The sequence below is a fragment of the Erithacus rubecula genome (assembly GCF_903797595.1).
Source record: "Erithacus rubecula genome assembly, chromosome: 25".
Taxonomy (NCBI): domain Eukaryota; kingdom Metazoa; phylum Chordata; class Aves; order Passeriformes; family Muscicapidae; genus Erithacus; species Erithacus rubecula.
The window spans coordinates 4,450,849-4,468,248 of record NC_136677.1 but is presented as its reverse complement, the minus strand read 5'-3'; the positions used below and the strand labels follow the sequence as shown (position 1 = coordinate 4,468,248).

The following is a 17,400-nucleotide window of genomic DNA, read 5'->3' as shown; positions in this document are numbered from 1 at the left end:
TGTGCAGGCAATAGGGAAACCAGTGGCTCCAGGAGAGGCTGATTCCAAGGATGCAGAACCTGGAAGTGGGCTGGGCTTTCACTCAGCACAGCTGAGCACACACAGTGCTTTTAAAAGAGGGATTTTAGGGGCTCTGCTCTTAGTATTTGCTTTTTGTTGCATGTGGTTGTCTAAACTGAGGTATGTGCTCCTTCCCCTGTTGTCTGCTTCCCCTGAGCAGTTTTCTGTTCAGAAGGGTTTGGGGGAAAATGAGCTGGAGGGGGTGAACCAGCCAGGCTTTTTGCTGCTCCCTGCAGTGGAGGATGTGTGTGATATCCAGATGGGCTGGGAAAGGCTTGGCTCAGTGTGTTTGCCTTGGGCCCATCCCAGGAGAAGGCACAGCAACTCTTGGAGCTGTTTTTCCAAACAGTTATCCAGCACAGAGCCCCCAGACTGTGGGCAGAGGGGACAGAACCTTGTGTTTTCACATTTAAGGGAGCTGTGCTGAGCTCCCAAATATCCAATGGTGAGACCTGAGGAGTGTCTGGCTTTGCTTTTCAGCTTATTCAGCTTTTTCCCCTTTTCACTGGCTGCAGGGATTGAGTCGTAGAGCTCTGGGTTAATGTCACACACATATCAAATGCCATTAAATGGCTAATGGCATGGCTTTATCCCACGTCATCACTGTCCCTGGCACCTGAGCCATGCTAATCAAACACTGCTGGGGATGCAGAGTCTGGATCAAAGAAAGCTTCAGGGTGTTCATACGACCCCATAATCTCACAAGGAAGCCACGAGAAACAGATTTATATAAAATCAATATTGATTTGTCCCAAGGATCAATCCCAGTCCATAATTCTCACTCTGCCAGTGTGGCTTGGTAGTTCTTTGATCAGTTTTTTGACTATCTGCATCGATGTTTAATATGGAGTCTGCAGAGGTGTCACTTCATAAATGTGTGTGCCTGGCTGCTGTGAAAGGCCCAGACATGGAGGGGTGAAAGGGGGAAAGGGCTAATCCAAAGGGAAAAGTGAGGCCTTGAGGGCTGCTCTGCATCCTCCTGCTTTTATATACCAGCTGCAGCACTGCCTGGCCCCCTCTAGAATGTACAAAGAATCCCAGGATAGTTTGGTTTGGAGGGGACCTTAAAGCTCATCCAGTCCCACCCCTGCCATGAGCAGGGACAGCTTCCACCAGCCCAGGTTGCTCCCAGCCCTGTCCAACCTGGCTTTGAACACTGCCAGTGATGCAATTTTGAGTATCCTCCTGTGTGTGAGGGCTGGCAGTGCTGTGTGGGGCGTTTTGGCTTTCCTTCTCCTATAGGAGTGTGCTTAGGGTTATCTGGTGAGATGGTGCAGGGAGATCATTCCTGTGCTGGGTTTGCAGCATTGGTTTGGGACAGATTTGCCTTTTTGGCACCTGCTCCTGCAGCCCCTTGGCTGTGGCTTTGCAGCTCAGCCCGGGGTGCCCTGGAAGGAGTTAATTCGTGCTTGAGAATTCCGAAGTCCCTGAGCACGATGAGAGCAAGCGACAAACCTGAGCCCAGCAGCGTTTTAAAGGGCAAACAAAATGTTCTTTATTTTACTGCGAGGAGCTTGGTGCAAAGTGCAGGCAGAGCAGGGCAGCGTGGCTTTAGGGGAAGGCTCCCAAAAGCACATTTTATTTAAATTTAATAGGATGGGTACTGTAAGTTTATCTAAACTGCAGTTAAATATTAACAGCATCTCTAGCAGGGATTAATGGGGTCTCCTGCGTTGCTTTTAAACACCGTGAAGAGGGTGCTGGGATTCCCTGCCTGAGAGGGATTGAGGGCTGAGCGCCCATGAGGATGCTGCCTGCATTCCAAATTCTGCCCTAGAAACAGCCCTGAACAGGCGATTTCTCCAGCTCGGAGTGGGAATGCCTTTGGGGCGAGAAGGGCTCAAAACGGCTCCGGCCAAGTAAGGCTCCCAATCATTGTTCTTTAATTGGGGCCACCGTTAACGAGGGCATAAATGAGGCAGTGAGCGAGCTGGAGCCTTTGTGGCTTCGGTGAATGGATGTAGACACGGGAGGCTCAGCAGTTATTCAGGAAAAGCTCCTCTGGACTCGTGTGTCATTCACCTGACTAATGCCAAAGAAATTAAGCACTTTTTGTGCAACTCGGAGCTTATTGAAGAATAATGTGGTATGTGATAGCATGGCTGGCGTTATAAAATCGTGTTTTCATTTGGAAAGAACAAGAGTGTCTCGAGCATAAATTATGTTTCTGATCATATTTGGCCATTTCAGATTAAAAATAAATTTCCACTTTGGGGCTATAGATTGCCATCTATCAACTCCCTGAAAAGGGAAAAAAGAAATTAAAAGGAAAATCTGGCTGTACGAATTGCCTTGCTATGACCTACTTATTGGAAGTAGTTTTTTGTTCTCCAGGAATTAAATCCATTGGTGTGGGGAGGTGTAGGACTGTATGGATATAGGTTTGCAGGCAGGTCTGTAGGATGGGAGGATCTTTAACTGGGACCTGCAAGCAGCTACAATAAAATAGAGTCGTGCTGCATGCTTCGGAGGAAGCAGGAAAAAAATGCAGCAATGTTGTCGTTTCTTTTAATAGAGGAACTTGAACTGCAAATTTGCATCTGATGATCGGCCTTTGGGAGCACTCAGATCTTCAGATTAGCTGCTTAGGGCCTGGTTTTGCAGTGTTTGCTGGGAGGGTCCTTGCAGAAGGAGTCGGGGTCCCTTGCAGCCATCCAAATGCCATCATTCTTCCCTGGGGGACATTTTTGGGATTGATTCACTCCCTGCTTCTGCTTCTGCCTCCTCCCCAGCTATCGATAGAGATGCTCCTCTGGGAAGCAAACCCATGGGGTCTTGCTCCTTCTAACCCCTTCTCCATCCAGGCTTTCAGCAACCTCCCCTCCATCTGCCACGGCGAAAATCCTTCCCCTGGCTCCATCCTTACCGCTGCATCACTTCCCACCTGGTCCAGCCCTTGCTGCTTCTGCTGCCCTGTTTGTGGTCTCTGCCAGGAGAGGGGGGCCTTTAGCCTTGCTGGAGAGGAGAGCAGTGAGATGGATGCAGAGATAAAGATACACCTCTAGTGTGCCGCGCTTGGCTCGTTCTGTTTGTCTCCTGCCTGTTGCTCACAATGAGGAAAAAAAAAACCTACACAAGACTTTTACCTGAGTAGGAAGAAAGGGAAGAAGCTGAAAGCGAGAGGCTGTTTGGTGCTCAGATGGGCTCAGCCCATGTGCAGCAAACTCTGCTGCTGCTCTGGTCAAAACCCAATGAAGGAAAAAAGACTCTCTCATCCCCAGAGGAGGCTACAAAGCTCTCTTTCTCTCGCTGCTGAACCTTCACAGCTGGACTCAGTTGCTGGCTCCACTGCTGCTGGAGCAACTGAATTATTTAAAGGAACCTTGATTTGGTTTTCTCTTTGCTGTTTTCCCGCGCTGTGTTTATTGTCTATAGATATTTTTATAGTCCGAAGCAATTACAGCTGTCAGAAAAGAGACGAGCTGTGACAGGCTGATTTATATGTACATTGTATGTATGCAAGAGAGGGAGGGAGACCAGGGATTCTGCCGGGCTTTAGTATGCAGGAGCATATTGGATATAAATTCCTTGGGATTTTCAAACAATGCTGCTGATGATCTACTAACAGTGGGCCAAATTCAGCCCTGGCAAGGGCTGAAACAGCTCTGCAGGTCCCATCTGCCCCAGCCTCGCATGCTTTCAGTGCAGGGAGGTGTTTTTTTGCTCGTAATTTAAGATGCTCCTGGCGATCCGAGGCTGAATTCCGTGTTAGAAGGTTAACTGGCTGTGGTTATTGGAATCCCTCTGGTTTTGCTGACACAGGAGTTGGTCTCTGCCCATTCAAAGGAGCGGCCCCACAAAGAGCGAGCTCATGTGTGATGGTCCTGCAGGTATCCCAGCGGGGCCCCCATCCTGCCGGGGTGCCTGGATGCTGCAGCAATCAGCAGGATTGGTGTGTTTTATTCCTTGCTGTCTTGTACACCCCGGTGCAATGACACAACCCTGGACAGAATCTTTTCCCCTGCCTCTGACGGTCTCTCTTTATGCAGTGAGGTTTCAGAGACCCCTCCCACGTAATTTGTGGCCCCAAAAATCTGCTGAATGCAGCGTTCCCCCCTCCCCTACGAGCTCTGACAGCCGAGTTCACTGCAGGGATTCAAGTCCTTCTGCCAAGAGCTGGGGAAAGCTGCGTTTCCTCTGGGAAAACACAGGGCTCGAGGCAGCACGTCCCACCAGCGCTAAATTCAAGGAGCAGAGAACCTTCAGACAAGGAAAAAGTAGAGAGACTTGCAGAGCAATCCCCTTCTCGTATGACCAGTCAGCATGCACAATAATAATAAAGCTTTATTTGATGGAGTGTTTCCTCTGCCTGCCCGGCACAGCTCATAATGTTTTAGAGATTAAATAGCACAGTTAGTGAATTAAGCAGTAGTTTACAGGGGATTCGGAGACTCCAGGGATTAGTAACGGGCTATGGATCCTTTCACATCTAGGTCACCAGTTTGAGTCCAGCTCAGGTTGCCAGCAGCGAACTCAAAAACAACAACAAAAAAAATCACCCCACGTTGGTGCCGTGCAAAACCTGCGGAGCACATGGTGGGGGAATGGAGGGTGGATTTTTGGATAAGGCAAAGCAGGGAAGTCACTGAGCACAGCAAGGGGGGATACCCGGTTTTCCCTAGGGCTGGGCTGTGGCAGCTGAGGGATTTGAGGGGTGCAGCACCCCAAAAATTATAGTGTGACTGCTGCCTCCAGGACTCTGCTCTGAGGATGCTCCCCGGCACCTTTTTACCAGCATGGAACTGTGCCTGGAAATATTAATGTGTTTAGCCACTAGCGGAGGGAAGGAGGAATTACTCGGCATAAGCAAATGTGATATTTGTTAAATTATGAGCTGATAAAAAGTACGCGGGGACCGTGCTTGCGGTTGGGGAGGAATTTGCCACTTAAGCTCACGCTGTGTCTGTGAGGTGCAGGGGACCAGGAGGACACGCTCCTGTCTCTCCTCATCATCACCTGGCTTGGGGGGAAAAGGGGGGGGATATTACCCGTGCCTCAGTTTCCCCTCCTGCACAGCGACTTTGCCGCCTGGGATGGGGAAGGTGCAGAGGTAGAGGAGGGCAAAGGGGGGAGTTGTGCGGCGCTGGCTGCGGGACGCAGGTAAGCGCAGGGGGAAGAGAGGACAAAAGCGGGGGGTCTTGCCATCCCCTCCTGAAGAGCGCGGCGCGGCGGGGGTTAATGTGCGTGTCCTCCTGCGCATCCCGCCCCGCACCGCCCGCCCGTGTGCGGGGCTCGGGCCGTGCGGGAGCCGAGAGCCGGGCAGCGCTGGAGCCGCTGCCATGACAACCCCGGGGATGCTGCGGGCCGGGGCCGGGGTGCTGCCGCCGCCCCCCCCCGCGCCCCTCCCGCCCGCCGCTGAGGCCAGCCAGGGGCTCCGGCAGCCCTGACATCCCCGCATTCTGCATCCCGCCGTCCTCTCATCCCCATCCTGCATCCCGGCATCCTGGATCAGCCCCCCGGCAGCGGGGCGGGAGGAGAGGAGCTGCAGGGCATCCCGAAGGCTTTTGCCCGCTGTGCCTTCTTGCGCCTGGACACCTTTGCTAGCTCGCCTCGGGGGTGTTTTTTGGGGTTTTTACTGGTTTTTGGACTGCCCCCGCCTCGGGACAAGCGTGCGGGACTGGGGTACAGCCGGGCCCCCCCGGCGCATCCTCGCCCAAGTGAGCCTCGGACTGCTGCCCGAAGAACCGGCTCGCCCAGCACCTTTGCCACTTCTCCTCCTCCTCTTCCTCCTCCTCCCCCCGGCCCTCCCGTCCTCCTCCCTCGCCCGAGGACAGCGGGACTCCCTCCGATGCCGCTCGGCAGGCTCAGCGCTCGCAGCCAGCCTTGCCGGGGGCTCTCCTGATCTCCGTGGAGCTCCGCAGCGCTCGCCCCGGTGGTTTTGCTCCCCCCCATCCCTCCTCTCCACCCACCCCTTCCCCCTTTTCGCCTTGTCGGGTGTGTTTTTTGCCTGTTGGAAAAGTCCCCGCTGCCCAGGATGGGGGTCGGTGGGTGCTTGGCCCTGCCCTGGAGGTGCCTGGTCGTCCTCTGTCTCAGGCTGCTCTTCCTTGTGCCCGCAGGAGTGCCCGTGCGCAGCGGAGATGCCACCTTCCCCAAAGCCATGGACAACGTGACAGTGCGGCAAGGGGAGAGCGCCACGCTCAGGTAGGAGCAGCTGGGCCGGGGGCTTGGGGGGCCGGGGGTCCTGCTCGCCTGGTGACTTTGGGGACGTGACTCAGTTTCCCTGCGGGGGATGCGCCGTGCCGGCTGGCTGTACCGGGCAGCGAACTGAGAGATTGACGTGCCAGGGGACTGGGCTCGGGCTCAGCCCTCCCAGTTGTCTTTGGGAAAGTTACTGGGGGATGAAAAATAAGGGAATGTGATTCCCTTTTGGCATCCTGCCCCACAGCAGTACGAGGCAGGGGCTCAATTGTTGCTGTAGGTTCCATGGCTCGGGCACTCCGGCTGCGTTCAGTGCAGGTAAATCCTGCTGTGCTGCCGGAGTGCAGTGCCCGGGGTGTCTTCATCCATGTCAGACCGCCCCAGCCTGGGGAAAGGGCCAGTTACTGACCCCCTGGTGTGGCTTTGTGCCTTTCTCTCAGGTCCAGACCTGCTGGAATAGGGAAGTGCGAGATGGGGCTGGCTCCAGGCAGGTGGATGCTCCTCTCCTTAAAAATCCCCTTGCTCCAGAGGCAAGGGGTTGCTGCTCCCTGGCATCATTCCCTCCCTAGGAAGGGGAGAGATGGGGGCTGGGCGTTGCACCAGGGTCCTGTCTCCTGCAGCAGCGATCCGAGGGGTTCAGGGGCTGCCGAGGAATCCGTAGTTTTGCTCAGAATAATTTCTGGGACATCTTATGCCCAGACACTAATCCCTGTCCTCACAGCAGATGGGCGCAGTCATCCCAGAGGATGTTTGATAGGGACATTAAAAATCAAAAGCCAGGTTTTAATTGCAGCTCTGGGAAGCGGCGCTTGCAACTCCGGCGTGCTCGGGAGCGACTTTGCTCCTCCGGAGCGTTGAGTAGGTGACACCAACATCTGCGGGGCCAGCTGGGTGTGTGCAGTGACACTTTGCTGCTGCTTTACGCCAGCCAGTGCAGAGGGGCCAAGCCAGGGCAGAAAAATAAAAGAAAAAAGCCCTGTGAGGAATTTCAGCAGGAATTTTCCTGCAACTCAGTTGTTTGCAGCCGAATTTTGTGTCCCCCCGCAGCCCCTGAGTGCTGGGGGGAGGGTGGGAGCTGTGTTTGTGACCATTCCTCTGGATTTGTCTTGCGTCATGGCACGACTGGGTGAAGAGGCTGGAAAACGGGTGGCAGAGGGTGGAGGATGGAGTGTCTTGCTTAGGAATTTGAGCTTGGCTTAAAAAAGTAGTAGCTCCTTTTCTTTCCTGAATTGCTGTGTTCTCCCAAGTGCCAAAAATCCTCCAGATGCTGCTATCGAAGAGGGAGGGGTTTGGTTACTGGGGGTCTGGGCAGTGAAACACACGAGGGGTGGATGCTCTGCAAACTTATGGGAAGAGGCTCTGGTGAGGGCCTGCACAGGGTTTTGGGCACAGAGCAGGGATCTTGTTCCACAGCATTGATGGAAGTGCTCTGCCCTGGCACTGGGTGGTCGCTGGTGTTGAAGGAGAACAAAGGGAAGCTTGGGTGAGTCAGCAGGAGGGACTCTTCTGTCAGGGAGGCTTCATGGGAAGGGGGACAAATCCTGCCCTAGGAGGTGGCTCTGGGAAGGGAGGACAGCAACGTGCCATCATCCCAGAGCTGCCATAGGTTTATCCCAGTAGAGCTGGGAGCTGCTCTGGTGGCAAGGGATGTCCATGTCCCTCGATTGATGCCTCATCAATACAGGTGTGCCCTAGGAGAGGGGCACGAGGGCTTTGGGATGTGCAGCCTGTGCACATCCCAAAAGTTCCCACTGTGCTGATGACATTCCTGCAGGACTGGGTGCTCTGCTGTGGTGACAGAGGTGCAGCAATGTGGTTTTGCTGGGCATTTGGAGGTGTTTTTCTGCTGCTTTGGGGTGGGAGCAGTTGGCTCAGCAGGCAGTGGGACATTGCTGCATCCTCCAGTCAGTCCCAGTTGTGTTGTGCTGTGGCAGGAGCTGGGAGCAGCAGAGATGTGAAAACCAGAGGAAATCAAGGAAGCATGAATCTTCCTGCCTGCTCCCCTCCCAGCCCGGCGTGCCAATCGATCTGTTGTGGAGGAGTTAACTTGTGCAGAATAGCAATGCTGCTACAAAGGCTCTGCCAGACCCCAGCGATGCTCCTGGCCACCTCCTGCCCAGCCCTACATGGGTGGCAGTGAGGGAAAAGGAAAAAAATCAGGTCTAATCCAATCCCACTCATTTCCATGCAAGGTAGGAGGACAGGGAGCTGCAGCCAAGGATTTGGAAGGAGAGATGTTTCTAGAGGTCTCTTCTTGGTGTTTCACAGATGCCAAAAGGGAAGAGCAAGCTGAAAACAGCAGAAGTTGCTGTTTCTCTGGAGCACTTGGAAAGTCCTTTTCCCCCCTCTTCCCAAGGGAGAGGCTTTGACCTCTGAACTATTTGGAAATAGGTTATTTTATTGGGGTGGCAGGTGCTGAGGAGCCCGAGCTGCTGTTGAGCAGCAGAGCCCTGCCAAGAGGCTTTTTCAGCTCTGTCCCTCCAAGCAGAGTGAATTCAGTGCTGGGAAAAAAAGCTGGATTGAAAGCTGCAAGGGGACTTCTCTGTTGTAAAGACTTTGCTCTGTACAATCATCTGTAAGGAATCAGTTTAGGACCAGAGACATTGGTGATGTTCAGATATTTCCTTCTATCTCGTGATGTTTCTGCTGGAGGGTACAGGCATGTAGTGGGTACCAGCACTTTAGATCACTGTATTAAATTTAAATCAAGCTTAGATATTGGGTTGGAGCTGCTGCCTGGGATGGGAGGGGTAGGATTTACTCCTGGATGCAGCAGAGCCTGCAGGTATTGTGTCCAGCAGTGTTTTTACTGATGGATGTGTTGGTCCTGCCTTTGGGGTTACAATGAGGAATTGTGTGCAGGTGAAGGTCAGAGTTTTCTGTCCTTCCTTGTGTCCCCAAGCACAGATAGTGAGGATGAGGCTGATCTTCCTCCCCTCCCACCACATCCAGACAGCTCTGCCCTCACCAGCAGCGAGCAGCTCATGCTGGAGAGGAGCTGAACTTCCATCCTGAACTTCTATGCAGTGCTTGAACCGAGTCCAGGCATTGCTGAGACCTTTGGAGCAGCTCTCTGGGCCCCAAAACAAATGGCTTGATTATGATTTCACTTTAATTGGCACCAGTCAGCACTTCCCATGGCGAGGCTCTGACGTTCCCATCAGCAGCACAGGCGCCTGCATGGTGTCCCCAAACCTGCCTGTGCTCCTCTCTCCATCTCCTCTGGTTCCCTTGGCAGGGTGATGCAATGCCTTCATTTGTTCCCCTCTTTGATTCCAACACTAAAAGTCAAATTTGAGTTAAACATGAGGCAAAGCTTTTTTTAACCCTGATGTTTCCCGTGGTTTCCACTCAAGCTTTGAAAAGGGCTGTGAGCTTTGCCACTGAGCCCTGTCATTCTTTACCTAAGCCTGTTTTGCAAATTTATTTGGCCCCTGTTGTGCTCTTGAAATAATTTTGGAGAAATGATGGCTTGGCTGTGAAACAAAACAAAATCAAGCATGCTTGTTTGATGGGTGCAAACAGAAAGTGCTTGTTTGCTAAGCAGAAAAGACTATTTTTTAGAGATGGGTCTGTTTTCTGTGATTCTTTGCTGCCCCATCTTTTCTCCTTTACTCACAGGAATTTGCCATGCTGTGTTTTTATTGTGTAATAGAAAAATAAGAGTGGTGTCCAGTGGGTAAATGGGGTGTGTTCCAGCACCCAGGTCCTGGGGGAGCCTCTGTCTCCTCCAGTGCTGTTCCTGCCAGGGTTTAAGGGATTCTTGCTGAGGTTTTGGGCAACTGCCTTTGTGGTTTGCAGTCAATGAGTGCAGAAATCCTGGGGGGGGAGGAGAGCAGGGGAACCCATTCCAGGCTGTCTGTGCCTGGGAAAGCCTTGGGTGAGTCATGGGGGCTCAGAGAGCAGGGCTCAGAACTGGGCTAGACTCCTGGTGTGAGCAACAAAAGCCAGACAGGGCAGAGGATGATGATGATGATGATGGAAGGGACCAGCCCTGATTGCTAAACCTCCTCTGGTGTCTGCCCAGCTCTGTGTCCATTTTGCTCCAGGCTCCCACTCCCACTGTGAGCTGCAGTGTCCCTGCTGAGGGAGTGCTGCTTGTCCACCCTGTCCCACCAGCTCAGAACACCCAAGTCAGGTATTCCCATCTCCTGCCCTTCCCTGCCCAATCACCACATTCCTTATTTCCAGATCAGTGCTCATCTGCTCCTCCAGGGCTCAGACCTGTGGAAAAGTCATCCCATTCCCATGGTCTCCAAGCCCAGTACCTGGTAGTTTTCATCCTGCTGCAGTTATTTATTTCAGAGACTCCTCATTGCTTGCCTACCTACTTCCCAACTCCCTGCCTACTTCCCAAGCTCAACGTGGGGGATATAGCTGGGGCTTGCAGAGGCCAAGGTGTCACACCTTTGTTTTTCTCAGTTCCTGAGCAGCAAAGGAATTCAGAGCACCTGGGATGGGCTGGGAGCAGCTTCCAGCAGTCCTGTGGGAATGGGGTGAGGATGGAGCTAAGCTGCACACTCATATCTTAACCCAAGTTAATTCCTCCAATTCTCCAGTATCCACCACCTTTGCCCTTCTCCTTTCAAACCTCTCTCCTTTTCATCCTGAGGTTTAGGGAATAAATGCAGGGCTGTAGTGACCCCTCCTGTATTAAGGTGTGGAAGGAGCAGAGCATGTTCTCCTGCATCCCTCATGGTGTCACGTCACCCCTGGCTCTCTCCTCTTCCCATTATTGCTGGGTTCTCCTTTCTGGTCAGGGTTTTGTGCCCATTCCTGGGGATGCCCATGGGAGAGGCTGCAGGAGCCCCACGTGAAGGGTTTGTAGCTCCCGAGCCGATCGCTTTGCTGGCAATGGCACGTTTCTGAAAGAGGAGTTTATTACTAAAGTGACATGTCAGCAAATCTCTGCCACCTCTCTCCCATCTCAGAGATGGAATCAGCTTAAAGTGGTGAAAAAAAAAATTGTCATATGCATGGATTATTCTTTTTTTTTTTTTTTTTTTTTTTTATTTTTTTTTTTTTCCCTGAGTGCAATTTCCATCTGAGATGAGACAAGCTCCTGATTGCTGTGCCAGAGGAGGGTTTCCCTTTATAGCTTTCCTGGTAGAGCTGCTGCCTCTGGTTCACTGGAGCTGGGGTCTCCTAGGGGACAAGTGGCTTTTGTGGAGCTGTCATCTCCATCCTGGCTTAAGCATCTCACATCTGGGAAGGCTCAAGCCAAACAGACTTTACCTTGGGGTGGGGAAGGGAGGCCAGAGCAGCCCCAAAGGTGGCCAGTGGAGGGGTGCTGGGGTGGTGTTTCTAGTGGCTAAGGCAGGCTTAGGGAATGGATTTTCAGTTGTCAGCCCTGCCCTCAGCTCCTCGTGTGACGTTAGGTGCCCTCCCAGGTCCTATAAATGTCTTGATTCGTGCACAGCAATTGCAACGCTTCCTTTCTCTGCTCCGTGAGTCATCTGCTTGCGTGGCAGTCTCTTTGTGGCAGGATTCATCCCTCTGCAAGGAAAATGCTAAAAGTGCCCTACTGGAGAGCACCAAAGGTGTCCACACATGTCCTGTCCTTGCTTGGGGTTTGAAGAGAGGACTGGGAGCTTTATTTGGTTGGATATGCCAGGGAATTGTCATTTTGGGGGTACCTGGTGTGTGGCTGGTGTACTGCAGAGCTGCTGGGAGGTGGGTGATTAGGTGGAAGCTGGAGTAAAATCAGGGATATTGGGCTCTGGGAAAGCAATGCCTCTGTGGGGCAGCTCATAGCCCCAAAGTCTGCTCTGAAGCTGCCTCACCAGAGCCATGAGCTGGTGTAGGCCTTGAGCCTGAGCACTTGTGGGTGCCAGTCCAAGGGATGGCACCTGGCCTCACCTCTGGCCTTTGGCTGTCCTGATGTGCTGTCCCAATGCCACCTTGGCAGAGCCCTTTGGGCCACTCTGCTGCTGGCACTGCAGCGCTGAACTGGCAGCTCAGGTGTGTTAACAGAGGTGGGATGGACATGTGGGTCATCTTCAGCTTGCCCAAGTGTTTGTCTCTTCTGTTGGCTTCACTGGAGTAACTCAAATTTGTGTCATTGGAAAAATCCTCCCCTTGATCCGACAGAGTTGTTTTCTTCCCTCCAGACCTGCCAAAACCTGCCACTTTGAACTCAGACACCCTTATTTTCCTTCAGAGGAAAGAATCAGGAAGGAACTAATCTACAACCACATCAGTAGGAGCCTGGGCTAATAGAAATTGTAATGAGAATCCAGAGCCAAACAAACAGGCAAATGGGGAAAATGCAATCCCACCGATGCGACAGAGAGATTTATGCCAGCAAAGGGGCTGATCCAGTGCTCATTAATGTCACCACGAGTCTTTATCCCAACTGTAATGGACTGGGGATCGGGTTGGAAGACAGCATTTCACTCTTGCTATAATATGCAGACTGCTAATGGGTTGTGTGTGGAATAGCAATGTGGAATTCCTTCTCCTCGGGGTTTGCTCGTTGTTGCATGTGGCACCTTTGCAAAACAAGTGGGAAATACCTTCTGCTCTCCTTGGGTTCAGTTCTCGGAGGTGCAAGGCTGTGAAGGAGCCAAGTCTGAGGCTCAGGCTTGGCTGTCTGGTTGCTGCAGCGTCTGCTGAACCACCAACAGCATCTCCATCATGAGGATATTAAAAATCCTGGTTTAAATAAGGATTCTTCAGCTGCCGGGGAGTGGTGTTGGCTGTCACCACACAGTCACGCTGGGAAGCATCCTTATTTTATGTGCAAAGTGAGGAGGCAGATGGGTGGGTATGGAAAATCTGCAGGCAAACTTGACTTTGCAGCTGGACTCTCCCCTGGAAAAGCCAGGGAGAGAATTGAGACAAGGTCTGGAGAGCTGAGCCTGGTCTGAAGGTGGGGACACCTTTGGGGATGGTGCTGAATAGGAAAGGACACCAAGGGTCAGACAGGAGATGAGTGAGTCCAGCTCTGCATGTCAATGAGGACAGAGTAAATAAGGGATAAAACCACCTTCCAACACGAGCAGCTGGTGAAATATCACAGGATTTTTTTCCCAGAGATGGGAGATTTTGACCGGCTCTGTGCCTGCAGCCATAAATGGCTCTGACACCTGTGTCTGTTTTATCAAACACATGTAGAGCCCCGGCCATGATCCAAACATTCATTACTTGGGATTTTTGAGTCTCTTTTCCCCTTTTTTTTGTCATGGTGGGATCATTATTTTTGCAGCTTCACATCCTCAGTTCAGCAAAACCAGTGTGTTTTTCAGCCTCACGGTTTTTACACATCTCTAATAAGAAGCATGAGAGGAAGCTGTTGAGAAAAGCAAATTCTCAAAGGTATGAAAGGAGAGCAGGGCAGCTCCAGGCTCAGAGACACTGCCAAATCTCAAGATACTTTGGATCTATAGATAGGCACAGCACTAATATTTGATGGCATATTTGGGTTCTTTTCCTTCAGTCCTCCAAATTTAGTCAATTATATGTGTGGGGCTTTATTCCTTAAATAACTTTGAAAACCATAAAGATAACTTTTAATTATCTTGCATTCCTTTTTTCTCTCTTACAGTCCAGTAGAAAGCTCTTGATGAGCTCAAAGGAAGGGTGACTGAGGTGAAAATTCAAGGAAGTATTTTCCAAGTCCTTTTTCTTCCATTACTATTCAGCAGGAGCTGGGAGAGCACCAGCTCCTCCTTTCACGCAAAAATTTCAGACTTTCATCATTTGTTAAATAAGAAAATAATTTTTCTTTTTTTAATTCAAACCCAGATGTTTTTATTAAACAATCCATTTCTTTCTTACATACCTTGAATGGAAAGGATTTGACTTAGAATTCCCTTGTGGGGGAGAGGGCAGGTTTGGGTTTGCTTGGAAAAACAGTATTTTTTTTCTTTTGTCTGAGTTTGTGAGCTCAGTGAAGCATTGTCTCAAATGTTACAGGAAGTTCTCTGATGAAGCTAAAGCAGTATTTGGGGTTCAAAAGTGTTTCATAGGAAATAGTGAGATTCTGATTTCATTCAGGCTCAGAAGGAAAGGATTTCTGAACACACAATTTTTCCCTGCTCACTTCTAAACTGTTTTACATCTCGGGTCATTTTTCCATCAAACTTCATCCCTGCCATTACTAACTACTATTTGGAAGAGCTGTTCTGTTTTGGACCAAAGTTTATTTTGAATTACATTTTCCAAGGCCAGATTTCCATCTGACCAAGGCACGTCAGGACCCTGTTTGCTCTGCAAACTTGCAGAGTGTGGGGGTCAGGGCAGAACATAGCAGCAGTTTGGAGGTTCCTCATTGTGTGTGTGCAAGTGATGTGATTTAGTCCTCTACAAACACAAGGAGCCAAAGGTATTGTGTTGGCCTTGACTTGTGGAATTAAAGATTTCCTCCTTCTCTTGCATTCTGTGGGAGGGCAGGATGTGGGGGTTGGTCTCTTCTAATGAGTTATGAGTACTAGGACGAGAGAAAAAGCCTGAAATTTCTCCAGGGGAGGTTTAGTTTGGATATTAGGGAATATTTCTCTACCAAAAGGGCTCAAGCACTGGAATGGGATGCCCAGGGTGGTGGTAAAGTCCTCATCCATGGAGGGATTTAAAAGCCATGTGCATGTGACCCTTGGGGACCTGGGTGAGTGGTGGCCTGGGGGAATGGTTGGAGTTGATGGTCTCAGAGGTCTTTTCCAGCCTGAACAATTCTTCAGTTGAAAATCAAAATTCCATCTGGGGTTGTTATTGCTTTGTCATGGAGGTGGTTGGACAGGGGAGATGCTTTCACTGGTGCATGTCAGCTGGGCTCCTAAATTTCTCCTGTTTGTCCTTGTCTCCTGGAGGATGGCAGCTGCAATTTCCTTGCTGGTTCCAAGCCAGCAGCTTGCAGACTGTTGACATTGCTCAGCAGACACGGGGCCTTCACCTCGGGCACCTCTGTGAGTCTGAAAGCAACACAGACATTTTTGGCTATCCAGAGGTGCTCTCTGTGACCTCCATTCATTCAAGTGGCACTGACTGAAATAATCTGAACTACTGAAGGGATCACAGGGTGATCAGCATCCTCTTGGTCCTTCTAGAAAAAACAGTGGGCTTGGTGGCCGCGCATTGTTCGGAGGAACTTCACCCACCTTTCTGGAGGTCAGTGGGAATTGCAGGATGATCCCCTTGGGGGTTTGGTGGGAAGGGAAGGAGAGAATGTGCAGGTGATGCCCTGAGCTGTGCCACCCACGCTGGGAAGGGAGGCTGCTGAATGAGCACGCCGGGGACATGTCAGCTCTTCCTCTCAGCTTCCCTCCGCAGCGCCAACTGTCAGTAATTTAACTAACGTTTTGTAAATAAATGTGGCATTCGGACAGCTGTCACCGCGCCTGTTATAAACACTCCCTTTGTCACTGAAAGCTGGCAGTGATGCTCCGTTTCCCCTGCAAATGCAGCCAGCACTGCCACTTAGCTCTGAACGCAGGGCTGTCAGGGAACCGCGTGGCGGGCGGTGGCTGCGACACCGCGGCGTCGCGCTGGAGCCTGGCGAGGGCCTGGTGTGAAGGCAGCTTCTGCATCTCAAAAATAAATAAATGGACTCAGCAGAGAGCAAGAAAACCCATCAGAATGTGGTTGAAGGGCTGGTTCCCAGCCAGGGGCCCGGGCGGTCCAGCTGCAGTGCTGGTGGTGCTGCTTGGTTCTGCTGCCATCTCATCCCAGCTCCGTGGGGAGCACTGATAGGATGAGAGGGGAGCTCAGCCAGACCCAGGATTTGATGTGCCAAGGGAGTGATTTGGCACCAGCACTGTAAATGCTTTTCATTTTGAGCAGCCTGGTCTAGTGGAAGGTGTCCCTGCCCATGGCAGAGAGTTGGATTGAAATGAGCTTTAGGGTTGCTTCCAATCCAAACCATTCTGGGATTCTATGAAAAGTGGGCTACTCGCTCATCAGGATTTGGTTTTGGTAAATTTGGAGTCCCCGGGACTGGTTGGATTAGAGTGGTGAGTTCAGCCCTTTGAGATCTGCCCTGTGACCATTGGTCTTGCTCAGAACACTTGTCCTACTAGGAGCAGACTCTACACCTTCAGGCAGTCAGGGAGATTCTCCTACTAATGAACAGAACTGCATACTTTGCCCAGAAAAGCTGCAGCTGCCCCAGCCCTAGAAGTGTCCAAGGCAGGTTTGATAGGACTTGGAGCAGCCTGAGACAGTGGAAGGTGTCTCTGCCCATGGCAGGGGTGAAATAAGATGATCTTTAATGTTCCATCCATCCCAAACCTATTTGGGATTCTATAAGCCTGGAGAAGGGATGTTGTTCAGTTTCTCCTTGCTGGGAATTCTTGATTCTGTGCTGCTTTTCTCCTCTCATATTTCTGGAACCTGCAACTCCAAACCCCTTTTCCTGGATTTTCTGTCCTGGTGCAGGGTGGTTTAACTTCCAGCTGTCAACACCTATGGCCTGGCAGTGCTGTAGCACTGGCCATAGTACAGACAGTACAGAAATCAGAACAGAAATCAGCACATGACATCTCTCTCCCTCTAAGCTGCTGTAAAATTAGCTTCATCTCAAGTGGCAGAAAATGATCATATCCTCGCTTGAGGGCGATGAAGAATATTCCTGAGTCACTGCTAGTGATGAAACAGGCAGAAAATCCAGAGTGATACACAGCTGCCCACTCAGTTCTAATCGCTGAGGCCATTTGCTGCTGCAGAGCCTTAAGACACAGCTTCCTCCTCCTCTCCCTCCCTTTCATCCATCACTCCCCATAGCAGCCAGGGCTGCAGATCCCAGCAGGAGCAGAGCAATTTCCCGTCCCACCAGCGAGGCTGCAGGCTGTGAGCAGAGTATCCTCTTTCCTTGTTCCCCTGAGACGAGAGGAGGGGGTCAAAGCTTCCCTTTCTAAAAGGAAACAGAGGAAAAATATAGACCCCATCCTCCTCACGTCTCCTCCTTCCATACTGCCATCCTGCAGTCTGGGAAAAACTCTCCTCTGAGCTCAGCCTCCTCTCCACAAATTTTCCCTGCTGTCTCTGAAGCAGCTGCTGTGCCCACAAGGATATTTCCATTTTGTCTTTCTCCTGCATCAGCTTTAGTTCAAAACCATCTCCCTGGATCTTTATGTCTCGGATAAAACCACCCTCTTTCCTACAACTGCCAGCTCAGTGCTTGGGAAACCTCTTGCCAAAATTGCTGGAGACTAAGGCCAAAAAACCCCTTCAAAACATGGATGATCAGAAGCAAAGTGCTGTAATCCT

General features: G+C 51.3%; 1 protein-coding gene across 5 annotated transcripts in view; it reads left to right on the top strand.

Moving 5' to 3' along the window:
• Positions 1 to 17,400, top strand: part of LOC306812230 (protein CEPU-1) — a 350,508-nt gene that overhangs the window by 206,948 nt on the left and 126,160 nt on the right. For 2 of the 5 annotated variants that reach the window (XM_079326618.1, XM_079326620.1), the window contains exon 2: positions 6,117 to 6,201. In XM_079326618.1, coding sequence (XP_079182744.1) covers positions 6,117 to 6,201 — 85 coding nt within the window. Of the gene's footprint in view, positions 1 to 5,306; positions 5,933 to 5,954; positions 6,202 to 17,400 lie in introns of those variants that run through there. The other 3 variants (XM_079326619.1, XM_079326617.1, XM_079326621.1) reach the window with 2 other exon arrangements.